Raw genomic sequence first — 23,518 nt, forward strand, 5'->3', positions numbered from 1 at the left:
AAGTATCACCCTAACCGTCCCCTCCGCTCATCCATTGACCTCCTGCTTTCCAGCTCCCTTGTCCACTCCTCCCATGCTCGCCTCCAGGACTTCTCTAGAGTCTCTCCCATCCTCTGGAACTCTTTACCCCAACCTGTCCGTCTATCTCCCACCTTGACTGCCTTTAGGCGTTCCCTAAAGACTCATCTCTTCAGGGAAGCCTATCCCACCGCAACCTAACCACTGAACCTTCACATTCTCACATAATTCATTCCCACAGCTCCCTCCTCATGTATCATTTCCCCCTCCTCTTTTAGATTGTAAGCCCTCAGGGGCAGGGCCCTCCTTACCATCTTGTCTTGAATTGTATTGTAACTGTAATGTCTTCCTTATATTGTAAAGCGCTGCGCAAACTGTTGGCGCTATATAAATACTAAGTAATAATAATAATAATGTTCAGACAAAACTTTTTTTCTTATTCATGGATAGGGTGGAAAGGATTACAAACCCTGTCAGACTTTTACTGCTATCTGGGCCTCCCTTAGATGTGTTCTCACTTCTTGTCTTGTGACTTCTTGTCACAATATTTTACCAGATAGGAACTTAAGTGTAATTAGACCCTATAAGGTCCAACTGTTTCTCATTTGGAGGGACTGACCCTCTTTTGGAACCAAATGCCTCTGCCCTTCTTTCCTCTTCAGTTGTCCCTCTTTTTGGACTGATATAAAGTTATCTATGAAAAGGTTCTATTTAACTATCAGAAGTGTTATTCTGCAATAAAACCTTCATCTTATCTGTTAATGATCTCAATTGCTATTTGGAAAAGTCAGTATAAAGGGAAACTAAATACTGAAAAAACAACAGTTCTTAATGGTCCACATAACTGGGGGCATGTCAGTGGCGAGTCAATTGCCTAAATACATTGGGGGGAACTCATGAAAACTGGAGCAGACAGTTTTCATATGGCAACCAATTAGCTTCTCTCTTCAGTTTGTTCAAGTAAGTTTTATAAATGAAAGAGAGAGAAGCTGATTGGTTACTTTGGGCATCTGTTCCATTTTCTGTTTGCTCCAGTTTCTATGGATTCCCCCATTGTGCTAGAAGGTGTCCCTCTTTCTTTAACTGTTTCCCAAAACTTTTATTTTCAAGGCATGCCAACTGTCAAGGCTTGCTTTTGTAAGCTCTCTCAACCAAACTTTTAAGCCCTTAAATGACTGATCACATGTGCAGCGCCATTGCAACTGCAATCCAAGCAGAGGGTAAGATGGCACCTTACTGGGTTGTAAAGGCTAGGGGTGCGTAGTCTTGCTTTAAAGGATAACTCCACGAATTAACAAAGTTTATGCAGGCTATTAACGCACTGCAAGGTTTAACTGCTCCTTTTGGTCTAGGGGTCTGAATTAAAGAAGATATACTTACCTGATCCCTCCTGGTGGCTAGACCGGTCCCCTCAGCCTCTTCTCCCCCAGGCAGGACAAAGAGTAAAGTTTACCATACACTGTTTCATCGATGAACTGGTTCAAAAATCGTTCAGTGCGTGGCCCTGTTGGCACCCTTCCTTCCGGTATCCTTTGATCAGATCACATTTTCAGGTGAACAATGGCCAATCAGCTAGCATTACAGTTAGGATATATTGGCAGTGGCACACCTACCGCTGTCAGATTACAATAGTGCAGCAGGAGATTCATCAATCCATGCTGTTTAGCGTGGACGGAGGAATCTATTTTATTTTTGGTTTAAACTCCAGGTTAAATGAAAAAAACATAACAGCATGATATCTAATCCTTCCCCACTATATCCAAAAACCTGCTTGGACATACACTTTAAATAATGAAGGCTAACATCAAGGGGTGATGACGTTCTTCTATTAACTATGGGAACTTTATATGATTCCGTTCACTTCCTCATTCAGAATTGATATTCTCTCCTTACTTTTAGCTGCGCTTGCTCTTTGACACTATGGGCTAATCTTATTAGATATAATTTGACAGTTACCAGACACTACCACCTTTTTCCTGCACACATCTGAAACTATCTGCCAAGATATTATCTTTTTCTCTCTTCAGCATATGCCATTTGATCCACCATCTAGCTTCACACAGTCCAACATGGTTAAAGGATTTGTATTTTAATACTGCTTTCTGCCAAACTGAGCTGTCGATAAAATGTATGTCTAAATATGGCAGGCATCATTGCTCCGTCCATAAAAAAGAGAGGAGAGAAATTTAGTAAATAGAGCAGCTTAAAGCTGGCCATACACCTATAGATTATCTACAGATTTTCTATGGTCAGATGGAAAAAATGCAACAGATTCCTCCATCTATGCTAAACTGTGTAAATGGAGGAATCTCCCGCTGGGCCAAGCTTCAGTATCTTGCTAGCCGGCCCCGCTGGCTGTCAAACTACCTGAACAATCTGATTGGATGCAGGCATTGTTCAGGTATTTTGAGTACAAAAAGTAGCCACCCTCCAGAAGGAAGGACAATGTCAGCACCAATTCAGAGACAATTTGCGGATCTACAGCCGAGTGATACACAAATAACATTTTTTTTTAAGTTAAAGGAGAACTATGAGGCGAGTGAAAGTCACTCAGCCTCATAGTTCTAGCCGACCTGTGACAATGAAACTGTCACAGGTCGGCTCAGTAGATTGGGAAGTGAGAGAACACATACCGTCGCTTGCTCACTTCTCGATCCTGTCCCTGCAGAGAGCAGTGACTGTCACTCACGGCTCCCTGCAGGGATTCCCCCCCTCCCCTGTCTGATCCTCCAGCACTGACTGGCGTAACGGACGGGGGAGGGGGTGGGTACAGCTGGCTCTGCCTCACTCACGGAGCTGGGTGGATCCAGAGAGTAATGTTGTGATCCGTCCCGGCTGCGACGTCTCAGCTATATACTGAGCTTTGGGTAACAGGAGGATGCTAGTTTCTGTCCTCCTGTTACCCTTAGGAGAACTATGGGGAAAAGCCCTGACACCATAGTTCTCCTCTAAGGTACTTGAATGCATTTCTAAGATTTAACTTCTGAATTTAGAAAATACATTTTCTGTCCAAAAATTCAGATTTTAGCATGTGCGCGCAAAGATTAAAAACTTGCTCTGCTGCTAAGGTGATTCATTACTGGGTTCAACCTTAAGGTGAGAGGTGCATGGTGGAGGATTCATTTTACTTACCGTGTGGTGGTTTTTCCACATCTAATAGACTTTGCACTTTTAATTAAATGGATATTTTATATTTGAAGTCCCAAACTAGATGAACTGTTGATTGATATAATTCTATGATGTGTCCTATTTATATTATTCATTTCTACTTTGATCTTTGGAAGTGGTTGTCCTACACTACACTAATTATACAGTGCAGATATGTATGGGTTAATTCTGTTAATTCTGTTTCACATTATTTCTATGAGCTTTACTGTAATAAAATGCATTATTTTTCAGGGGCTTTCCTTATTCCATACTTCATCATGTTAGCCATCTGTGGAATTCCCCTCTTCTTCATGGAACTGTCCTTGGGTCAGTTCTCTAGCCTGGGGCCCTTAGCTGTGTGGAAAATAAGTCCACTTTTTAAAGGTGAGTCACACTTATGATATGGATAAATGGTTGTATGCTAATACAGCACAAAAACGAAACTAGACTTACCTGTGCTGTGCTCCTGCATCCATAAGCTCTCTCACCGGAACTGACTTCTTCCCCAGGCCGGGATGACATTACTGCTGCACATGTCATGAATTCCTACCTGTCTATTCTCAATGTACACAGAGCTGCACAAGTACAGCTACAACTTCTGCATCTGCTGAGATGAATGAACTCCCGCTCATGCGTGGGGGAGTTACATCATCCCGCTGCCACCAATCAAGATGTCTGAAGATCCTGTAACAGGGATAAGACCAATCAAAGATTGCAGTGGCCAGTAAGGGACCTTGTGGACATACCATCGCTGGACGTCAAGTGGATATAGTTCCACTTTAATATAGTGCAAAATATTCTGCTTCAACTCTGCACATCTATCCTCCCTCATCATATTGTTACCCTTTCATACCTCCCTAACTTCTAACTTAATGATTTATTATTGGTATTTATATATTGTCAACAATTTACACAGCTTTACATAGTTGCACATTCACATCAGTCCCTGCCCTCAAGGAGCTTACAATCTAAGGTCTCTATCTCACATGCATACATAAATGATGCAACACTCCTTGTTACTTCTGGACTTACCCTACAGCATACCACTCTTTCTGATATTTCAATCACAGTCATAATGATCAGTGTTCCACGCTTCTATCCAGACTTAGTCCACCATTCTTCCCCATCTGTGTCCCCCACCCTAAGATAGAAGAGAGCTGCTAGTGGTCCCGTTCTCCACTAGCTGCTCTCCTCTCTTTGCCTCTAGCCCCAATGACACTACCAGCCATATATTTATATGGTAGCTGTGACAATACACCTTATTCTCGCAAGATTGTGACAGTTTATAAATGTGAAAGATTCTGCATTGAGATGAGCACTATTATAGTATATGTGTTGCAAAGGATACAGCCAGATTGATAAATGTCCCCCGGTGTCTTTAGTGCTGCACAGTGTGAGTATTAACCATATAGACACATGCCAATATTATTGTCACCTCTGTAGCTCACTTTAGAGTACACATGAAATAACAGAACATGGAGGCTGCCATTGCAGACCTCTATGATTAAAAATGCTTATTGCCTGGTTGACATGCTGATCCAATACTTTAATACTGTCTGAGGTACTGACTTGGGACAAGTATGCAGATCCTGAATTCTGACTTTTTATTTTTGCATACTTATTCCTGGTTCAGTGAATCAGAGTGCAAAAGTCATAGACAAGAAGGCAACTAGTATTCATAGAAGGACAGCAATTTAAACCCCTGTATTTTTCTCAGTACAGTTTTCCTTTCACAAGCCACCAGACAAGTTATTACATTGACAATGGTTTCCCTGCTTATATAGAACAGTCAGTGTGTGTGTACACATAGAATATTTGTTCCACAATATTAAATGAAAATTAAATTATACATAACATAAAGATCAAATAAGAATAGTTCTCTAGATCTATTTACCTTTTCTGTTCAATACATTTTTATTGGAATTTTTAAATGTTAATTTTTTAAGAGGGATCCTGTGTCTTTAGGGATCCTGGGACTTGATGGGCTGGATTAGATGGGAGACATCTAGAAAGAGGACCAATTTATTTTTTGCATTTATTGTATATTTATTGCTTGTCTTTTTTGTGTGCTCTTTAGGTGTTGGGATGGGCATGCTTTTCATTGTGGCCCTAGTGGCCATCTACTATAACATGATAATAGCCTACGTGTTATTCTACCTCTTCGCCTCTCTGACCACCAGCTTGCCCTGGAAGCATTGTGGCAACTGGTGGAACACTGAGCTCTGCCTTGACCATCATGTGATGCGGTCCAGCAACTCTGCACTTCCAATAAACATCAGCAGCACTGTTAGCCCCAGCGAGGAGTATTGGAGGTGAGTGTCGGGGACCTACATTGTTTTGTGTTACCTGCACGACTACTGAGAACATAAATGAAATAATAGGTAGATATAATGTATAAGTTTGGTTAAGGATAATAGTAAAAGTAACCAGTCATGATCAATAATATCTGATTATTCATTTTATATTGTGATTCCTATGGTCAATGCTTCCACTGAAGTCGCTACGTTCTTCACATCCAAGGGAGTACTGGAATTGGGGATCCGGGACAGATTCGATGGAAACTGTGTCTGTGTCTTCTCCTGGCCTGGACTATTGTCTATCTATGCATCCTAAAGGGAGTGAAGTCTTCTGGCAAGGTATAGAATATCCACATAATAATATTTTCTTTTAGGAATTTATTCAAATATGGTATCTGTATAGAGTATTGTGGAGGAGTTATTCAATCACAGGAGTTTTGATGGCTATGTTCAAATGAGGATAACAGTGGAACTTCATGTTCAACCTTTTTGTTGACCCTTTAAGTTTGGTTAAAGTGAGGAAGGGCCACAATGTCTTTTTGCTGTGTTTCCATTTGGGAAATTTAGTTTTACCTCCTGCCTGGTGATCGTTGTCACTAGTAAAAAAAGTGAGAGTCAAAGTGCGTATGCAGCCAAAACTTTTTGTAGTTTTAGAGAAGAGGAAATTTAGAAGCTTTGTCAGTTTTACATTGCTGTTTGAGTCCATGTTGAGTATATTCACACTTGCTTTTTGTCCTGGTAACCAATATCACTGGAATAGGAAGTAAGGTGTTTTCTTCCACTGGGGACACCTGTTCCAGCAGTTTGCTGACCGCCAGGGATTTCTCTCTCTTTGAAAGGATTTACTGTCACTAGCTGTTTTGAATATCAGACCAGGAAGTGAAGGTAAATCTCGCCAATTGGACAAAGATGGGAACAAAGGCTGACAGGGGTTATAACGCTTTTTTACTCTATACAAAAAAGTTTTGGCTTGAGTTGTTCTTTAAAATAAAAAGGGCATTTCTCTGAACATGCCTATCCTGATGCCAATGCTGCCAATATTTCTCTTGAAGAGCTAAGCTGGCTGAAAACATCCTGCATCTGACAACATTCTGGGTGTGTTGGGTGCCTGGTCCCACAATAAGAGCTCTGGTTCCACCTGCTGGCCCCTATGTCCTGTAGGAACATAAGGGCTGGAGGATGTTGCAACATCACATAGCAGGGGACCAGGCATACTGCAAACCCAGACATGGGTTAAATGTTAAATATTTTTCAGCCAGCTTAGATTTTTAAGAGAAAAAAGATCAGTGGCTTGGGCAACTGAACAGGTATGTATTAGGACCTGTGTTGACAAGTTTGTATTACCTTTAAACAGGTTTTGCATTGTCATACAAGATTACACCCACTTAAACTGCAGATCAAATGTACCTGTCAATAAATTCTTAAGCTGGCCATACACCTATAGATTATCTCCAGATTTTCTATGGTCAGATAGAAAAAGTGCAACAGATTCCTCCTTCTACGCTAAAATGTGTGGCTGGAGGAATCTCCCACTGGGCCAAGATTCAGTATCTTGCTAGTCGGCCCCGCTGGCTCTCAAAACACCTGAACAATCTGATTGGATGCAGGCATTGTTTAGGTATTTTGAGACCCAGCGGGGCCGACTAGCAAGATGGAGGAATCTGTTGTACTTTTTCCATCTGACCATAGAAAATCTGCAGATAATCCATAAGTGTATGGCCAGCTTTCGTGATCTTAGGAGTGTCTCCAACTGACGCCATTGACACAAGTCTTAACTCCTTTAACGCAAACAGGCATTTAAAAAAATCTTCTTAGGGCTTGTTCACACCTACTACAGTGCGTTCCAGCAAGCTTAGCTGCTGGAATGACCTGTATCTCATACTAAACTCCCCCCTGTGTTCTGGGGCGGGGGGGCTTGGCAGTACATTCAAGTAAATGGCCCAGGAGCCACGCCCCACCGCTCGCCGAATGAGCGCCCGCAACAGAATGTGTGACACAACAATGCCTGTGTTCTGTTCCAGTGCTATCGGGAAAAAATACTGTACGCACTAGTTTTTGCAATAGCACTGGACCAGAACGCAGGCATTGTTGTGCCATGCATTTTGGTGCAGGCGATCACACTGCAGACGGGTGGGCGCGGCTGTGGGCCATTGACTTGAATGCACCACCACAGAACACAGGGGGGAGTTTAGTGTGCGATACAGTGCGTTCCAGCATCTAACTGTGCTGAAGCACACTGTAATTGGTGTGAACAAGCCACAGGGTAGCAACAGGGTCACTTTATATGCACAACACCACATTTCACCGCTGTTTGGATATTAGTAGATAAAAATGATATTATTAATGAAAAATTATTTTACAACACTAGTTTTTGAGTAGAAAAAGCCCCAAAAAACTAATAGGAAACATATTAATAGCCCATTCAAAGAGAAAAAAAACAACCCAGCTTTTGTTTCAATATACATCTTCAATCCAGAGATCCCCCTCCCCCAGTACTTTTTTTTCCTCTATATATCTTTAGACCGATTCCTGAACTCATTCAAACCACTTCTTCTGAGCTTGTCACTGGAAAGTGAAGGATAAGCAGCACAGTGATAAGCTCCTCTGTCTGTCACTGTGCGTTTTCGCCCAATCAGCATGCTTCTTGTCAGCACATAAACTCATTGGCTCCTTGTGCTCCTTTTTCCTCCTACACTCCAGCCCTGCTGTATAGGTACTATATGAGGCTGATACCAGGTCACAGTCAGCTACTTACACTCTTTGTATTTTAAAAATACTGTATATTAACAATGTATTTGGGATTACAGAGCTTCATTCATTTGTGTCTTGTATATGTGCTGAGACTTCAGCATTAAATAATAAAAAAACATATTACTTAACCTTATTTGCTCTAAAACTGGCCCTTCTATGGTTATCATACTGTGTGTCAGGGTTTTAAATATGATATAACATTAATGGAGGTTCTATTATTCTGTGTATATGCATTATGTCTACAGGTACATCAGACCATTAACAATAAGAACCCAAGTTGGACAATAAAACTATAACACTATGGTTTCACTTCTTGCTTTAAAGTGTTAAAGTGCATATAAACCTTAACAATCAACTTCTTCTAATATGTTCCCTTTTGATCTGTTTAATATACCATCGAAAGAGATTTACATAGTTACATAGTTAGGTTGAAAGTTTAACAAATAGAGAAAAAAATATATATATAACAAAAAGAGTTTTGTTATGTCTATTGGATAACTTAAAAAAAAAAAAATTCCGGAAACTTTGTCAGCTAACTTCCTTTGCTTGCTGACTGTTATCAGTTACTGTAGGATTCTTCCCAGCTCTTTGTAGACTGCAAAACACCTACACCCTGTGTTATGGAAAATGGGATAGAGGGAGATGTTCTGTATTCCTAACACACATGCTGCCCCAGGGTGACAAAGCTTACCAACTGAACTGCATCTATGGAGGACAAGCGCTGCAATCTTGGGCAAAGCAGAAAATCACAGGTTTTTCTATAGTCCTGTCCAAGGGTGACAACGCTTGTCCTCCATTGATACAGTACGGTAAGTGAATCTTGTCACTCTAGGACAGGAAGTATATTAATGCCTGCATTACTAGATACAAATAAAGTTAACTAAAGGTAAGACAAACTATTGCAGCTACCCCATCGAAGAACTGGTAAGATGCAATATAGTCCATTTTTTTTTGTAGATATACTTTAATGGAGTTTTATGTATGAATATTGTTCACCTGTGAAAGCTATACGGAACCTCATACTTTTTCTTTGTGCATTTAGGTAGTATATTTCACAGCTACATTCCCTTACTTGATACTCATCATGCTTCTAGTTCGAGGTGTTACATTGGAAGGAGCCTGGATCGGGATTAAGTTCTACCTAACACCACAATTTGATCACTTACTGTCATCGAAGGTAAATGTCTGACAATTAACCCATGCATGTTTATTAAGAAGTAAAGATGCTGTGCATTTTGTGTGTTAACCTTAATTAGACCATCAAGCTTCCATAAACTATAGTCAGGTCTGGTCTCTGAAAGGCTGCTATGGGACTCTACACATAGCCTGCCTTTATTACTGCTAAATCAAAAGGATCCGTCCACTCACATTCTATTAAAGATCCAAAGATCCAAAACAATACTCACTAAAACTTTTCATCTAGTTCCTATTCAGGGAAAAGGGACTGTGCCCAGGGGCATATCTATCGTAAATAGCGCATATAGCAAGCACTGCAATTGTGCCCCTTGCCAACATCTGACACCCCAGTTCTCGCACACCCAGACACACATGCTAGAGCTTCTAGCTAGCACACCCAGACACACGCATACACACTAGAGCTGCTGGGTCTGTAAGGTTGATGCAGAATAATAAATAATTTGCAGTACAGTGTACAGAATTAAGTGGTGTGGAATATAACAAGGTGAATAGAATGAGGCGATGCAGAATTAGGAACATACAGCATGGCATATGGAATGAGGCAATGTGGAATAGCAAATGTACAGCATGGCATATAGAATGAGACAGAGTGGAATAGGGAACATATATCATGACATATGGAATGAGCCGGAGCAGAATAGGGAACGTACAGCATTGAATATGGAATAAAGTGGTGTGGAATAGAGAAAGCAGTTATACTTACTTGATCCCGCAATGGTCAGTGCTCACATCTTTCTCTCCCCACTCTGGCTGTGGAATGTCCTGTGGCGTCCTCACATCTAATGCAGATCAACGGACCTGCATTAGACATAATGACTCCAGGTCACCTTAGTCACTGGAACCCAGAGGAGAAGAGGCTGTGGGAACTGGTATAGGAGCCTGGTGGGACTGAGGATCAGGTGAGTATATCTCTTTATTTGCTGCCCCTAGAAAAAACAAGCACTTATGTATAGTAGTGCCAGGGTAGGCCCACTGCAAGGGTAAGTTTTTTAAATTCCTAAAGTTCTTTTTTAATTTATATTTTTGCTGTATATTGTTATATATCAGGAATCAAGCATGTATCAATTTTGACTTGTAACTGAAAGGTCCACTTTAAATATGTCTTTGATCCTCTGCTGTGTTGTGTCGAATAATAGGTATGGATTGAAGCTGCACTTCAGATCTTTTACTCACTTGGAGTTGGATTTGGTGGCCTACTAACTTTTGCATCGTACAACACTTTCCATCAAAACATTTACAGGTAAATGAACCTATTTCATTACCACAGGTGGCCAGCCTGCATGTCATATATTTCAGACCTAAAGAACACTGCAAGTAATGAACTGCTTGCCCCATGAGAACTATACCAGAATGTGTCAACATAACAGTATATTATTTTTAACCAAATTCTCTGAGGGCATCTGTAATGTATTCAGTTATGCTGCTAATGAGATAGTGTGGATTTTCACCGCATAAATCTTCTGCCCTTGGAAAATCATAAATGTGTTTCAGTTTTTAAAGTAATGTTCAAAGTGTATGTATAGGGGAAACCTTATTTTGTTTTTGGGTAGAGTAGGGCAGAGTTAAAGCTCCTGTAAGTTTATTTTTTTGTGTACACATGAGAGGCACTAAAATCTTTTGTTATTGATGTCCAGCATTAGGAGTGATTCTCTTTTGTAGCACTTTGGTTTGGAAGCTCCCATATGAACAAAGAACTCCCAAACTATAGAGGGGTCCTTTGGTGAATTAATTTAAAGAAAACAGGGGCACCACCCCTAATGATAGAGTCCAAAGTAGTTTTTTTTATTAACAACATCTTATTATCTGTATTCTTGCAATTCAATATCTGTATTCCTTCAATTACTAGCTTTTGTATATCTGTCCTCTTTTTTTTATTGCAGGGACACATTTATTGTTACTCTTGGAAATGCTTTTACCAGCATACTAGCAGGGTTTGCCATCTTTTCCGTGTTGGGCTACATGTCACAGGAGCTGGGAGTTCCAGTTGATCAAGTGGCTAAAGCAGGTTAGAACAGAACTTAAAATAACTTGTTTTGCTTATTGTATGGCCTTTCAGAAGTGTTTTATTTAAAGTGAATCTGTATTTTACTCATTTGCCTGCCCTACTACCCCATTGCCCCATTGGAGCAGTGTAAAAACACCCTGCACAAGCTCTAAGATGGTTTGGCCTTGTGCAGGGTTAAGGAACCTCCCCCACCAAGCTCACACAGGACAGTTTTCCAGTCTAGTGATGGGCTTTTCACTTTATAGTATACCTTTCAGTTGGAAAAACCTGTCCAGAACTGTCTTATCCCGCTCCCCCGCCTTCCTATTGGCCCACCACCGTGAGTGATCTCCTTACTGGCTGCTTAAAAGGTGTCAGAGATGTTGTACACAACCACACTCTGAAGACAAATGAAACACATACCATAAGAACCAAATCATTGACACATACACAGTCTTTACAGTTTTTTGCTTTAGTTCCTACATATGACAAATCACTAATAAAAACATAAGGAGCTCAATCTGTGCTTTCTGATGCCACATGGTTCTGTAAAACACAAAAATACAGTGCCTGTCCAAAAAAAGTCACCACCTGGTTTTGAGGTCAGCTGCCTTCGGGAATACATTGAATAACCAGGTTTGCTCATTCATGGCACAGAATATTCCAATATGACTATGCCAGGATTCATCTCTCATTGTGAAAGAGGGATTCAAGGAGCATGAGACATAATTTTCACTCATGGATTGGCCACTACAAAGCCCAGACCTTAACCCCATTGAGAATCTTTGGGATGTGCTAAAGAAGACTTTACGCAGTGGTCCAACTCTCCCATCATCACTACCAGATCTTAATGAAAAATAAATGCAACTCTGGATAAAAATAAATGTTGTGCCTTTGCACAAGCTTATCGAAACGATGCCATGGCGAATGCGTGCTGTAATCAAAGCTAAAGGTGGTCCAACGAAATTGGTGTGACTTTTTTTGGGGGGGGACAGGCAGTGTATATAGGGTACAAGAATATTTGCAAAATGATTGCTGGGATCTTAGAATTGACACTTGGGGGAGCAAAGAAAAGGTTGAATACATGTGCATACAATTAATTTCATCAACACTTAAAAAATTGAGGCAAGTGTGTCTGAGAGTTTTTATTTCTCTAACAATTAGTGCGATTGTTTATAGTATTTGTATATTTTTTCTTTCCATTCTTTCTTTCTTAGTTGTATTTAATTTTATTCAGGTAAATTAAAAGTATTAAAAAGCACATTTATACTTACGAAAATCCCACTTGGGTCAGGTGTCTCACACATACACAAGATGTAAGTTATAGCCACTTTGGTGAATAAAAAGCACTCTGCCCTCTTCTGAATGGCCTGCAAGGATTTCAGCCCAATGGGTGCTCTGTGAGAATGAATCACCTATGGGTATTAGTGTGTGTGTGTCTGTGTGTACAGGGGCATGGGAGGGGGGCTTCTGCTGCCATATTAACCAGGATTAGCCAGCAGATGAAGTTATAGAATCTGTTGGCTGGAAGTTTTCTGCAGTTCTTTACTTTTGTCCTGTATATATACAAGGTTATTCACAAAGGGTGAAGCGTTTGGAGAAGTGAACAATATAGGACAACATAGCTGAACTGGAAAGTGAACTGAATCGGATAATTTTTTCAAATCAGCTATTTTGGCCTGGATTGTTCCCTTCTGCCTTCTTCAAACTCTTAAAATTTTTTTGTGAATAACCCTGACATGTTATTTTAAGGCCTATTCAGAGCACACAGCTAAATAAGTCAGAGGAGAGATAAACCCCTCCCTCTTTCCAGTTTACACAGCTCTGTATGGAGTGTCAGTTACAAAACAACAGTTTAGAATTAAGCAGCTAACGCTGGCATCGCTCCCAGCTGTCCCTTATTTAGGGGGACTGTCCCTTTTTTTGGAACTAAGTCCCTCAGTCTCACTTAAGTCACCAATTGTCCCTCTTTCTGGTCTGATGGACACACCTCTGTGAAACTGAATTATTTACCTACCAAAAGTGTTATATGTTAATAAATCTGGCATCCACACTTTAAATTATTGATTTTTTTAAATTTCAAAACAAGTATGAAGGAAAAGTAATGGTGAAGAAACTCAGCTCTGGGTTTAACCAGTCTTTGTTTATACATTGATTCTTTCTGGTTTGTGCAAGTGGGGGAATGGCAGAGGCGCTCTATTTGTCTAAATACTTTGTGCTAATAGATGTCCCTCTTTCCTATCTCAGAACGTTGGGAGTTATAACTGCTGGGGTGTAATTTTAGGAAGCCCAAAATGCTGACAATCCCAGTGTCATTGTAATAGGTTAAAATAAATATTTAATAGAAAAATTACCATTTTGTACAAATTATAAAAAAGATATATAAAACATCTGTTTATTAATCTGTAGACATATTACACAATTATATCGAATTTGCAAAATACCACCGTAGTTGTTTTTTTTTTAACCTGATTCTCCCTTTTTCTTACCCAGTGCAGTTTAGGAAAAATAAAGTGAGATTAAAATATGTGCCTATGGGCAGCACAGACACAGAGATAATATCTCAGTTCCATTGATAAGTGAGCACAATTGTGTTTCTTTGATATTACAGCAGAATGTAGAATTGTGTAATGCCTTGCCTGCAGACAGCACCAGGAAACAGTACATCAAACATTTCTCTACAGCTGTACTTAAATAGCCGCGGCCATTTCACTACTTGACTCATTTCATGCTGTTTCTATTCAATTACAGACAAATACATTTCTTTTGACCATAAATATATATGATTAATAGGAAAAGTAAACTACCTATTAATGGTGTAGGCTTGGAACTTCTGACATTCCATGGCAGCCCTGTAGAACAAAGCAGAGAAAATACTTATTGTGAAGCAGGACAATGCATTTCCTGGCTTCCATCAAATGCTCATAGAGAAGGTCTATCTCACGTAAGTCGGAATGGTGAAACACATTAGTGATTGAGCACGTGTGGAGCGGAACTAACAGTATGTATTTGCTCCATAAATAAAGATGTTTTATCTTCAGTGAAGACCCTTGGAGTGCGGCTATTTCTAGATTTTGTTGCTTTCATTTGTTGCAAGTGTTATGAACTAGATTGCAGCAGAATTAACACACCAATCTGTTGTATAATTAAGTAGTAACGTAGACCACGTTTTAAGCTTGTGCCATTATCTCTTAATTACTAATTAAATGCTTTTTTGGAGCTATTTTTTTTCCCGCAAATTGCAGCAAGTAAGCACATTTGGGTCAAATCTGGCACATTTTTGCATAATCCAATCAAACAACAGGTGTAAAGCATTATGACACGTGTTATGACATGTTCATTCTGAACATTTGTTTTAGAAATAGTCGCTTTAAAGAAGAGTCGCTTTAAAGAAGGTCATATACCTGAGATGAGCACTGCCTAAACTAGCTGTCTTTGAGCAGTTTTACAGTATATCTATAGCATTAATAAATATCTTTGGCCCTGTGTTACTCATGGGCATATCAGGTTATTCTGGAATTTTGGTGCTACATGATATGAGTGTAGAGTCTCCAGGCCTAGGAAAACGTGAGTTTGCAGCAGAGGTGGTGCTAGTGTTAAGGCTTAGTTTGCAGGTTAGGTTAAAGTTAGGTTAAAGAGGAAATCTCTCCAATTTGAGGAGAAATCTTTTCTTAAACAGTTGTCATTGGAACACATGTCCATAATGGATTTTATGACAGCTCCTGTCCAATGACAACTGATAAATGTTGGATTTTCGATTATTTCGATTATTTATTTTCTAAGGCAACCCCTGGTGATGAGGGAGCATGGAGTCGGCTATAGGGGTAATCAGAAAGCCAGGGGTAAAGTCATTAAACGCCGCCCGGCTTCCTTAATGGGACTTCCAGTATCGGTATTCATTATCGGTGAGTACAGAAAACACATATCGGTACTTGTACTCGATACCAAAAAAACTGTATCGGCGCATCACTAATATTGCGCAAATGCTTGCATTGAGCAAGCTAGAATCGCGGCAAAATCCGCTACAAAAAGGCTCCTGCTGTAGCGACGCACGACCCGCGACAGCGACGGACAGAGCCCCATTGCCATGCATTGGAGAGCGATATCGCGCGGTAAATAGCCGCGATATCGCAGGAATTACCGCGTGATAAATCGCTCAGTGTGAATGGGGCCTTAGATTGTTGTCCCACGAGCTGGAAAATCTCTCTATCAGGTTATCTGAGTATACATGTTTATTCAAGGATTTTTAAAAATCTTTCTGCATTCAGATCATTCCTACCCATCTAACTGCCTTCAATATCTATAGCCTGCTTCAGAATATATTTATTGTTTGCTTTTCCCATAGAGAATCCTGCTACATTTCATATGTTTTTGTGCCTTTAATATCTCAGAGAATCAGACTTGGATTAGGTTAATTCTTTCTACTTTTAGACTGCAGCTGAAGCTGCCTGCAGGGAGTACATCGAGGCTCTCTTTTATTGAGATAAATTATTATGCAATTAATGTCATTTAGCTCATTTTTTATAACTGTCAATTCAGAGTTGACGATAGTAATGCTGTTTAATAGAAGCTGCATGCAGTTTTATAAAGCCGCTGGGTAAAGAATTGGCAATCAATTAAAACTTAAAAGGAATTTAATTTAAATCAATGTTCTACTACCAAGCCAGAAAACTTTTTGGGAAGGTGTTTGGAATCAATCCAAGATAGACTTGTAAAATAGCTGGAACTACAGGGGTACTCTGACATTGCCAATAACCGCTCACAGCACAGCATCCCCTTTCATGGGTTATTATGGGGGTACCACTGCAAATCTATGCAGCACAGGGCTCTCCAGGAGTCCCACTTGCAAAGGGGCAGAACAGCAGATATCACCTTAAGGAATATTGGGCAAGGCTGAGCATGGCCTAACCTGGACACAGTCCCACAATCAAGCCCACTTTTTCTCTTGCAGGCATCTGTCCCTTCATCCCCACACACAGATCCATGATGAAGAGAAACACCCTCCTATTGAAATATGGACAGTCCAGTTTGGAACATTAAAAACAAAATGTAAACTCCACTTGGGCTCTTGAAAGATATGACATGTACCTCAGATTTGCTGTCTCACAGGACATTCATAGGCACATACTGCACACTTCAATACAGGTACAAACAGTTAATCCTTTGCCCACACTTGCCCATATAATTAGGGCATGCATCTCCTGAATTACAGTCTGAACCTCCTATTTTTCCTAAGTCCCAGTCCCTGCACCCACCCAGTACATGTACAGGTGAAACTCGAATAATTAGAATATCGTGCAAAGTTAATGTATTTCACTAATGCAACTTAAAAGGTGAAACTAATATATGAGATAGACTCATTACATGCAAAGCAAGATAATTCAAGCCGTGATTTGTCATAATTGTGATGATTATGGCTTACAGCTCATGAAAACCCCAAGAACCCCAAATCCACAACCTCAAAAAAGTAGATTATTACATGCAATCAATAAAACAAGGATTGTACATAGAACAATATCAGACCTCTGAAAAGTACAAGCATGCATATGTACTCAGTACTTGGTTTGGGCCCCTTTTGCAGCACTTACTGCAATTACTTTTGCACGATATTCTAATTATTCGAGTTTCACCCGTAGTCCTGAGGGAACTCCCGTGCCTCTATCGGTTGGCTTGAGATGGGAAAAACTTCCTCTCAACATCTGCTGCCCCCCAACGCCTATGGCTTAGGCCACCTAAATATCTATACCTCTCCAGTTACACTGTTGAATCATAGAGGGGTTTGCCAAGCAACCCAAAGGGGGATCCTAACTTAAAGGGATGTTATCCCCTACATACCGACTAGTATGGAAGCAATGCAAACTCTACTTTTTTGCTGATAAAACTCTGATAAAAAAGGAGAATTCCAAACAAAAGTATTCATAGTGCTTTGAGATGGGGGTGATTAGGCCATTTGGCCTCCAAAGTATTATCTAAAATGTTTTCTTACCATGCTGTAGACATGCTGTCAGGTAAGTTGCAGCTTTAAACAAGCAGATGCTGTTGCTTTACAGTTGAGATGATGGTCCCATAGTCCTTTTCAGGTGCCCAAAAATGTTAGTCTGATTGTTTGATCTTTCAATAAATTATCCAGTTTTATCCCATTTTATTTGCATGATGCAATGATTATTTGTAAGTGGAAGGGGAAGGCATGGCAATGTAAACATTGCCATGTGATCGCTGGGATAACCAGTCACAACAATTACAAAGCACAGAGCCGGTCTGATTGACTCTGTGTCTGAAGCCAATGCTCTCCATTGTACAACCCCAATTCCAAAAAAGTTGGGATGCTGTGTAGAATCTACATAAAAACAGAATGCAATGATTTTCAAATCTCATATTTTATTCACAATAGAAAATAGAAAACATATCAAATGTTTAATCTGAGAAAATTTATAATTTTAAGAAAAAATAAGGTAATTTTGAAATTGATGGCAGCAACACTTCTCAAAAAAGTTGGGACAGGGCCATATTTACCACATTGTAGCATCCCCTCTACTTTTACCAACACTCTGTTACCAATGTGGAACTGGGAAGACCATTTTGGAGAGGAATATTGTCCCATTCTTGCCTGATATAGGATTCTACTCAACAGTGTAGCATCCTCTCTACTTTTAGCAACACTGTAAACGTCTGGGAACTGAGAAGAACATTTGCTGGGGTTTTGATATGTTTTCTATTTTCTATTGTGAATAAAATGTGGGTTTATGAGATTTTCAAATCATTGCATTCTGTTTTATGAAGATTTTACATAGCATCCCAACTTTTTTTGAATTGGGGTTGTATATTGTGCTTCTGTGCTCGCCAGGCATGTGCACACAGCCGGGTATGGGAGGACGTACAGGTACATCATCACGGAAGAATAGGGCAGCAGACTATCTGAATATGTATAGTGGCTGGTCCGCAGGTAGATAAAGTGTTTGCTATACTGATATTTTTTTCCATTTCAGTGTCAACTGAATGGCAGCTGAATAGAAATGTTAACTACATTGATTTATTTATTTCCATGCCTTTTAAAATAAAGATTCATTAATATTTAAAAAGAAAAATAAATATGTGTGAAGAATCCTATATCTAAATGAACAATTAGGTAATAATCTGAATACTAAATCCATGGGGTTTATTTATAAACAATTTGCAGAGCCATTCTTCTTGTGAAACTCTGTGAACGTTTGTTCTGTCCGAATGGAGGCAAAAATGAATGTTCTTAGTAAATACTTCTTTCTTATGCTCCTCAGCTCCATCTAGTGGCCATAATGCAGTGGTTTCCAGATATTACATTTGACTTGGAAAGAAAATATACTACAAATGTTCTTGTTTGCTTCCATTTGAATAGATCAAATGTTCACTGAGTTTAGCAGAAAAAATGGCTCTGCGATTTTTTAATATATACACCCCCATGTGTAAAGCTAGCAAGAGCAGATTATCAGATGGATGCTTTTAGCTCTGAATTTGACATAACTGGACTAGAGGTGTTTAAATAATTGCAGATGATGTTACTCATGTTTTGTTGTAATCAAATGGCATGCTGTCAGACAAGAGTGCTGCAAGTTGGTACATACAGGGACTTAACAAAGCACACTTGAGAAAGATGCTGACATACTGTATATACTGCAGTGTCTAGTTTGTATGGTCCTCACAGGAAACGTACCCACACATATAATAGTGTCGGGACCATGGAGAGCACATTTAAACATCCTCCTCACTTTTCCCTTACTGTGGTTTGATTGGATATATTAGAATGATTGTATCAGAATAAATCAAACCACAGAAAAGCAAACCCTTCACACTTGTCAAAGATGCACATATGTTTGGGTCAAACTTTTTATGCTTGATAAAGTCAAACCTCATTTAAAACTTTGCATGTTTAACTAGAGTTTCTCTTTTTCTGTGTAGTAGTGGCCAGGGGGAATTACAAATCCTTTGGCAGTTCAAATCACGTGGGTGTGTTTAGAGGTTTGCTCTTAGTGTATGACTTGGGAAGGACATTAGTTGATATGATCCATCTGGGGCAAGGACTGATATAGGGGATTTATTGTATTGTAGAGTGCTGAGAAACATGGTGTTGCTTTATTCTGTGGGCTTAAAACTGGTCAGAGTTGAACTCTGATTGTCTGCTATATTTTACTGCCCTTTTCACCCCATTTCTGTACTACCTTATTAAAGCCCAATTGTGCACACCTTCTTTAACTCTTTATAGCAGTGTATCCCCCATGTTATACACCAATCTGTCATAACATCATCACCACTGAGAGGTGCAGTGAATAACATTGATTCTCGTGACAATGGCACCTGGAATTGGGTGTGATATATTACATATCTTAGTGAGCAAGTGAACTTTTTGCCCCTGTTGTTGATGTTGGAAGCAAAAAAAAAATAAATAGTCAAGCATAAGGATTTGAGTGACTTTGAAAATTATGATGGCTAGATGACTGGATCAGAGCAAATCCAAAACTGCAGCTCTGGTGGGATCTTCCCAGTCTGCAGTGGTTAGAACCTACCAAAAGTGGTCCAAGGAAGGAAAACTAGTGAACTAGTGACCGGGTCATGTGCAGCCAAGGCTCACATGGAGACCGAAGGCTGGCCCGTGTAGTCTGATCCAATAGAGGAGCTACTGTGGTTCAAGTTGCTGAAAAATGTAATTCTGGTTACAATAGAAAGGTGTCTGAACATGCAATGCATCACAGTTTGTTGCGTATGGGGCTAAGTAGTCGCAGACAGGTCAGGGTGCCCATGCTTACCCATGTCCACCGCAAAAATCACTTACAATGGGCACATGAGCATCAGAACTGGACCACGGAGCTATGGAAGAAGGTAGCTTGGCCCGATGAATCGCATTTTCTTTTACATCATTTGGATGGCCGGGTGCGCTTACCCAGGGAAGGGATTGCACCAGACTTGTATTGCAAAGAAGTGGTGTGTCTGAGCAGCTCTGCTACATTATAGAGCACTGTGGGTCTAAAGCTGGCCATAACCGGCTTGAATTCCAAGCCATTGCTGGCCCTGCCGGCCCCTCCAGGCTCAACAGACACCTAATGTGGTGGGCAGAAAATTGTCAGCCAAACAGTGACTGCAGTCCATCACAATATAATACAATGGCCACCAGTGGGAGATTCCACCATCCACGCTGTTTTCTCATTCCACGGGCTGGCCAGCTTTACTCTGGTGCCTATGAGACCGCACAATTATATGTAGACACACTAAACAACTGCTATAATAGGGAAATTAAGGTGAGACTATAAAATGGTGGTTGTTAGTGCTATTTGTTATAATCTATCTGACTGCAAATCTATTTCTGTGACTTCAGTTGCGCTTTAAGTAAGCCAATAGAGTGATTCCCTGATGATGAACGGATAAGACCTACTCAGTATGCTTTACTTATTTTTATAATGGTGCCTTAAGGCTCTAATCTTACATTATTGACTTTTCCTGTTGTAACTGTCTACATCCCACACGGGATGCCTGTTGTACATATACTGCTAGCCAGATGGTGCCTTTCATTTTCATCCTGAATCTGGTGGAATTGTATTTTTGGCAGCTTCTTCCTTTCAGTTCTGCTACTTCTTCTGCCTTTCCTCTAATTATTTAGCATTTTTACATGTCTGTTATGATCTCTTCTCCCTGTAATGTATTGTTTGTAATTAGTGAAACTTTCCTGAATCATTGAGGAAAATCAATTTGTACTGCTTACAATGAAAAATGCAATGTTTACCTCCCAAATTTCTTAGAAAGAGGAAAGAAATCCTTTCATGTCATTTTAGCACATATACCGACATCGTCAACAGCTACTATTAGTAAAAAGGGTATTGCACAATGCAAAAGGTCACCTAAATTGTAACCCCTAACAACGACCTTCTCTGATTTGCTCCCTGTTAGTTTGTTAAATATACCATTGAATGTTTTATTTTATCTGTCCAATAAGTGCAAACAATACATGTTGATCCTTTCAGAAATAGATTATAATTTATAAGATCATAAAGAGATTATATATCTTGTGCTCTCTGCCTGTGCTTGATGTTGTTAGTTAACATTGTTCCCAGAAATCTCTGTGGACTACAGAAAACCTCTCCCCTGTGTTATGGAGATGAGGAGAGGTGGAGTTGTTTTATAGTCATATAATCCTGTTTTACGGTGATAGTACTGTGGGTAACCAGATCACCTGATTTAGTGCTCTCATTTAACCGACATGTAGATTTTGCGATTAAAGTGACCCCTCCCTCCCGTTCAGCAGGGAGGCCCCCATTTTTGTGGTGAGCAGCTGAGTCAAAGCCAGCAGGCTTTAAAAAAGAACTCTGGGCATGTAAAAAATTAACCCTTGCAGGGGGGCTACCCCCACTGTGCATGGATTAAGTTCTCGTTTTGGTGTAGAGTCTACAATAAACAAGATGCACTCACCTGATCCTCGGTCCTGTGGTGGTTGTGACTCACCTCCCTCTCCTTCTGTGAAATGTCCCTCAGTGTCCTCATGTCCAATGCAAGTCAATGGATGTGATGACGCATGGATTCTTAGACTGCCGGAGCCTGAGGGAGAAGAGGCTTTGGGACCGGTCTCGAAGCCAGGAGGGACAGAGGATTAAGTGAGTATGTCCTCTTTATTTTAGACCCTAGACAAAATGAGTGCTTAATTAAAAACACACAGACCTTCTGGATGAATAGTGACTGCTAGACAGCATATTACCTCTATCTATCATTGTCCCTTAGATTTGCTGCTTCTTCAAACTAAAATCTCTTACCAGTGTCATGTGACTACATCACACATTATTACCATGAGTCTATTTTTAGCTAGGCTGTATCTTTTGAAGGATAAAGCAGGAATGCCAAATTACTTGACTTAAATATTAGTAATAATTAGGGATGCACCGATACCAGTACCGAGCATTTGGGTGAGTACTTGTACTCACCCAAATGCTCCTGATGCCTGAGGGAGCAATGAGCCGGCTTCCGGGGCAATCAGGAAGCCGGGCGGCGTGTACTGACTTGCAGCTCAGTTTCCTGATTGGTCGAGAAGCTGGACAATCAGGACGCTTCCGGTATCAATCAAGACTTCTGGTATCAGTATTCGGTATCGGAGAGTACCAGGAAAAAAATATCGCTACTTCTACTTGATGCCGAAAAACCGATATCGATGCATTCCTAGCAATAATGGTCGACTAACCTCATTAGGATGCAAGACACACAGATGTACAACACAGATTGAAAATACAGTAATTGTTTAGCAGACAATCATTGAATTTATTCATATTAATAAATGGCATTCTCAATGCAGACATATTGGTTTATTTGAGCTATATTTATAGTGGGGCCGCCTCCAAATTATGACTTGTAAATGTCTATAAATGAATTGAATTTCTTTTACTGGTTGTTCTTCAACAGGTTATTCTTTCTTATATTTCTGGAATGCACTTTTGGCATGCTCAAGTGCTCCAGTGTTGCATTGCTTTTTTAGCTGTGTTTGGCAAGTTCTTAAATCACTAATTAGCCAAATGACAGATTTACCCGGCCAAGCTATTCAGAGCCAAACAAATGTGATAATTTCTACAGACTTCTGTTACCATTGATTTTATTTGACAGCTGAGCTCAGATAACTATCATTTATTAGAGAGAGTTGTGAACCAGGTCCAAGAATTTCTGTCCCTAAAATGCTAGAATGTCTGTCTTCCATCCAGTTGAAAGAAGAACTGCCATTAAAAAGCAGAATATTGTGGAAAACTGTTAGCATCATTAAATATACTGTAACAGTTATTGGTTTTATTTCCTTTCTTGTTAATGGGTCATCAATTAAACAGAACAGAACTATGGGAGCTGCCATTACCAACCTTTTTAAAATTTGCATATACTGGGGTTGACAGCCTTACCTTTCTTCATGAGCTGCTTGTACCATGAAGTAATGAATTCTCAAAGATCCATAAAAATCACAACAGAGACTTAAAAGTTGTGTTTCTGTCGGTAAATCCTTCAGTGTGCACAGGCTGATTATGGGTTGACTTTAAAGGTGACACCTCTGGAGCCTGTATCTTACAGTGATATTAACAAACAAATTGTGTATCATGTGTCTTTAGTTTGGGATAGAAAGGGGGGAGGGTGGGGG

The 23,518-nt window shown here is 40.0% G+C and overlaps 1 protein-coding gene across 1 annotated transcript in view; it reads left to right on the forward strand.

Moving 5' to 3' along the window:
* Nucleotides 1-23,518, forward strand: part of SLC6A7 (solute carrier family 6 member 7) — a 78,778-nt gene that overhangs the window by 27,068 nt on the left and 28,192 nt on the right. The window contains exons 3-8 of the mRNA XM_018554950.1: nt 3,418-3,549; nt 5,243-5,477; nt 5,663-5,801; nt 9,256-9,390; nt 10,547-10,650; nt 11,291-11,415. Of these exons, the coding sequence (XP_018410452.1) occupies nt 3,418-3,549; nt 5,243-5,477; nt 5,663-5,801; nt 9,256-9,390; nt 10,547-10,650; nt 11,291-11,415 (870 nt within the window). The remainder of the gene's footprint in view (nt 1-3,417; nt 3,550-5,242; nt 5,478-5,662; nt 5,802-9,255; nt 9,391-10,546; nt 10,651-11,290; nt 11,416-23,518) is intronic.

Source organism: Nanorana parkeri, unplaced genomic scaffold (genome assembly GCF_000935625.1).
Source record: "Nanorana parkeri isolate BGI_ZX_2015 unplaced genomic scaffold, ASM93562v1 scaffold179, whole genome shotgun sequence".
NCBI classification, from domain to species: domain Eukaryota; kingdom Metazoa; phylum Chordata; class Amphibia; order Anura; family Dicroglossidae; genus Nanorana; species Nanorana parkeri.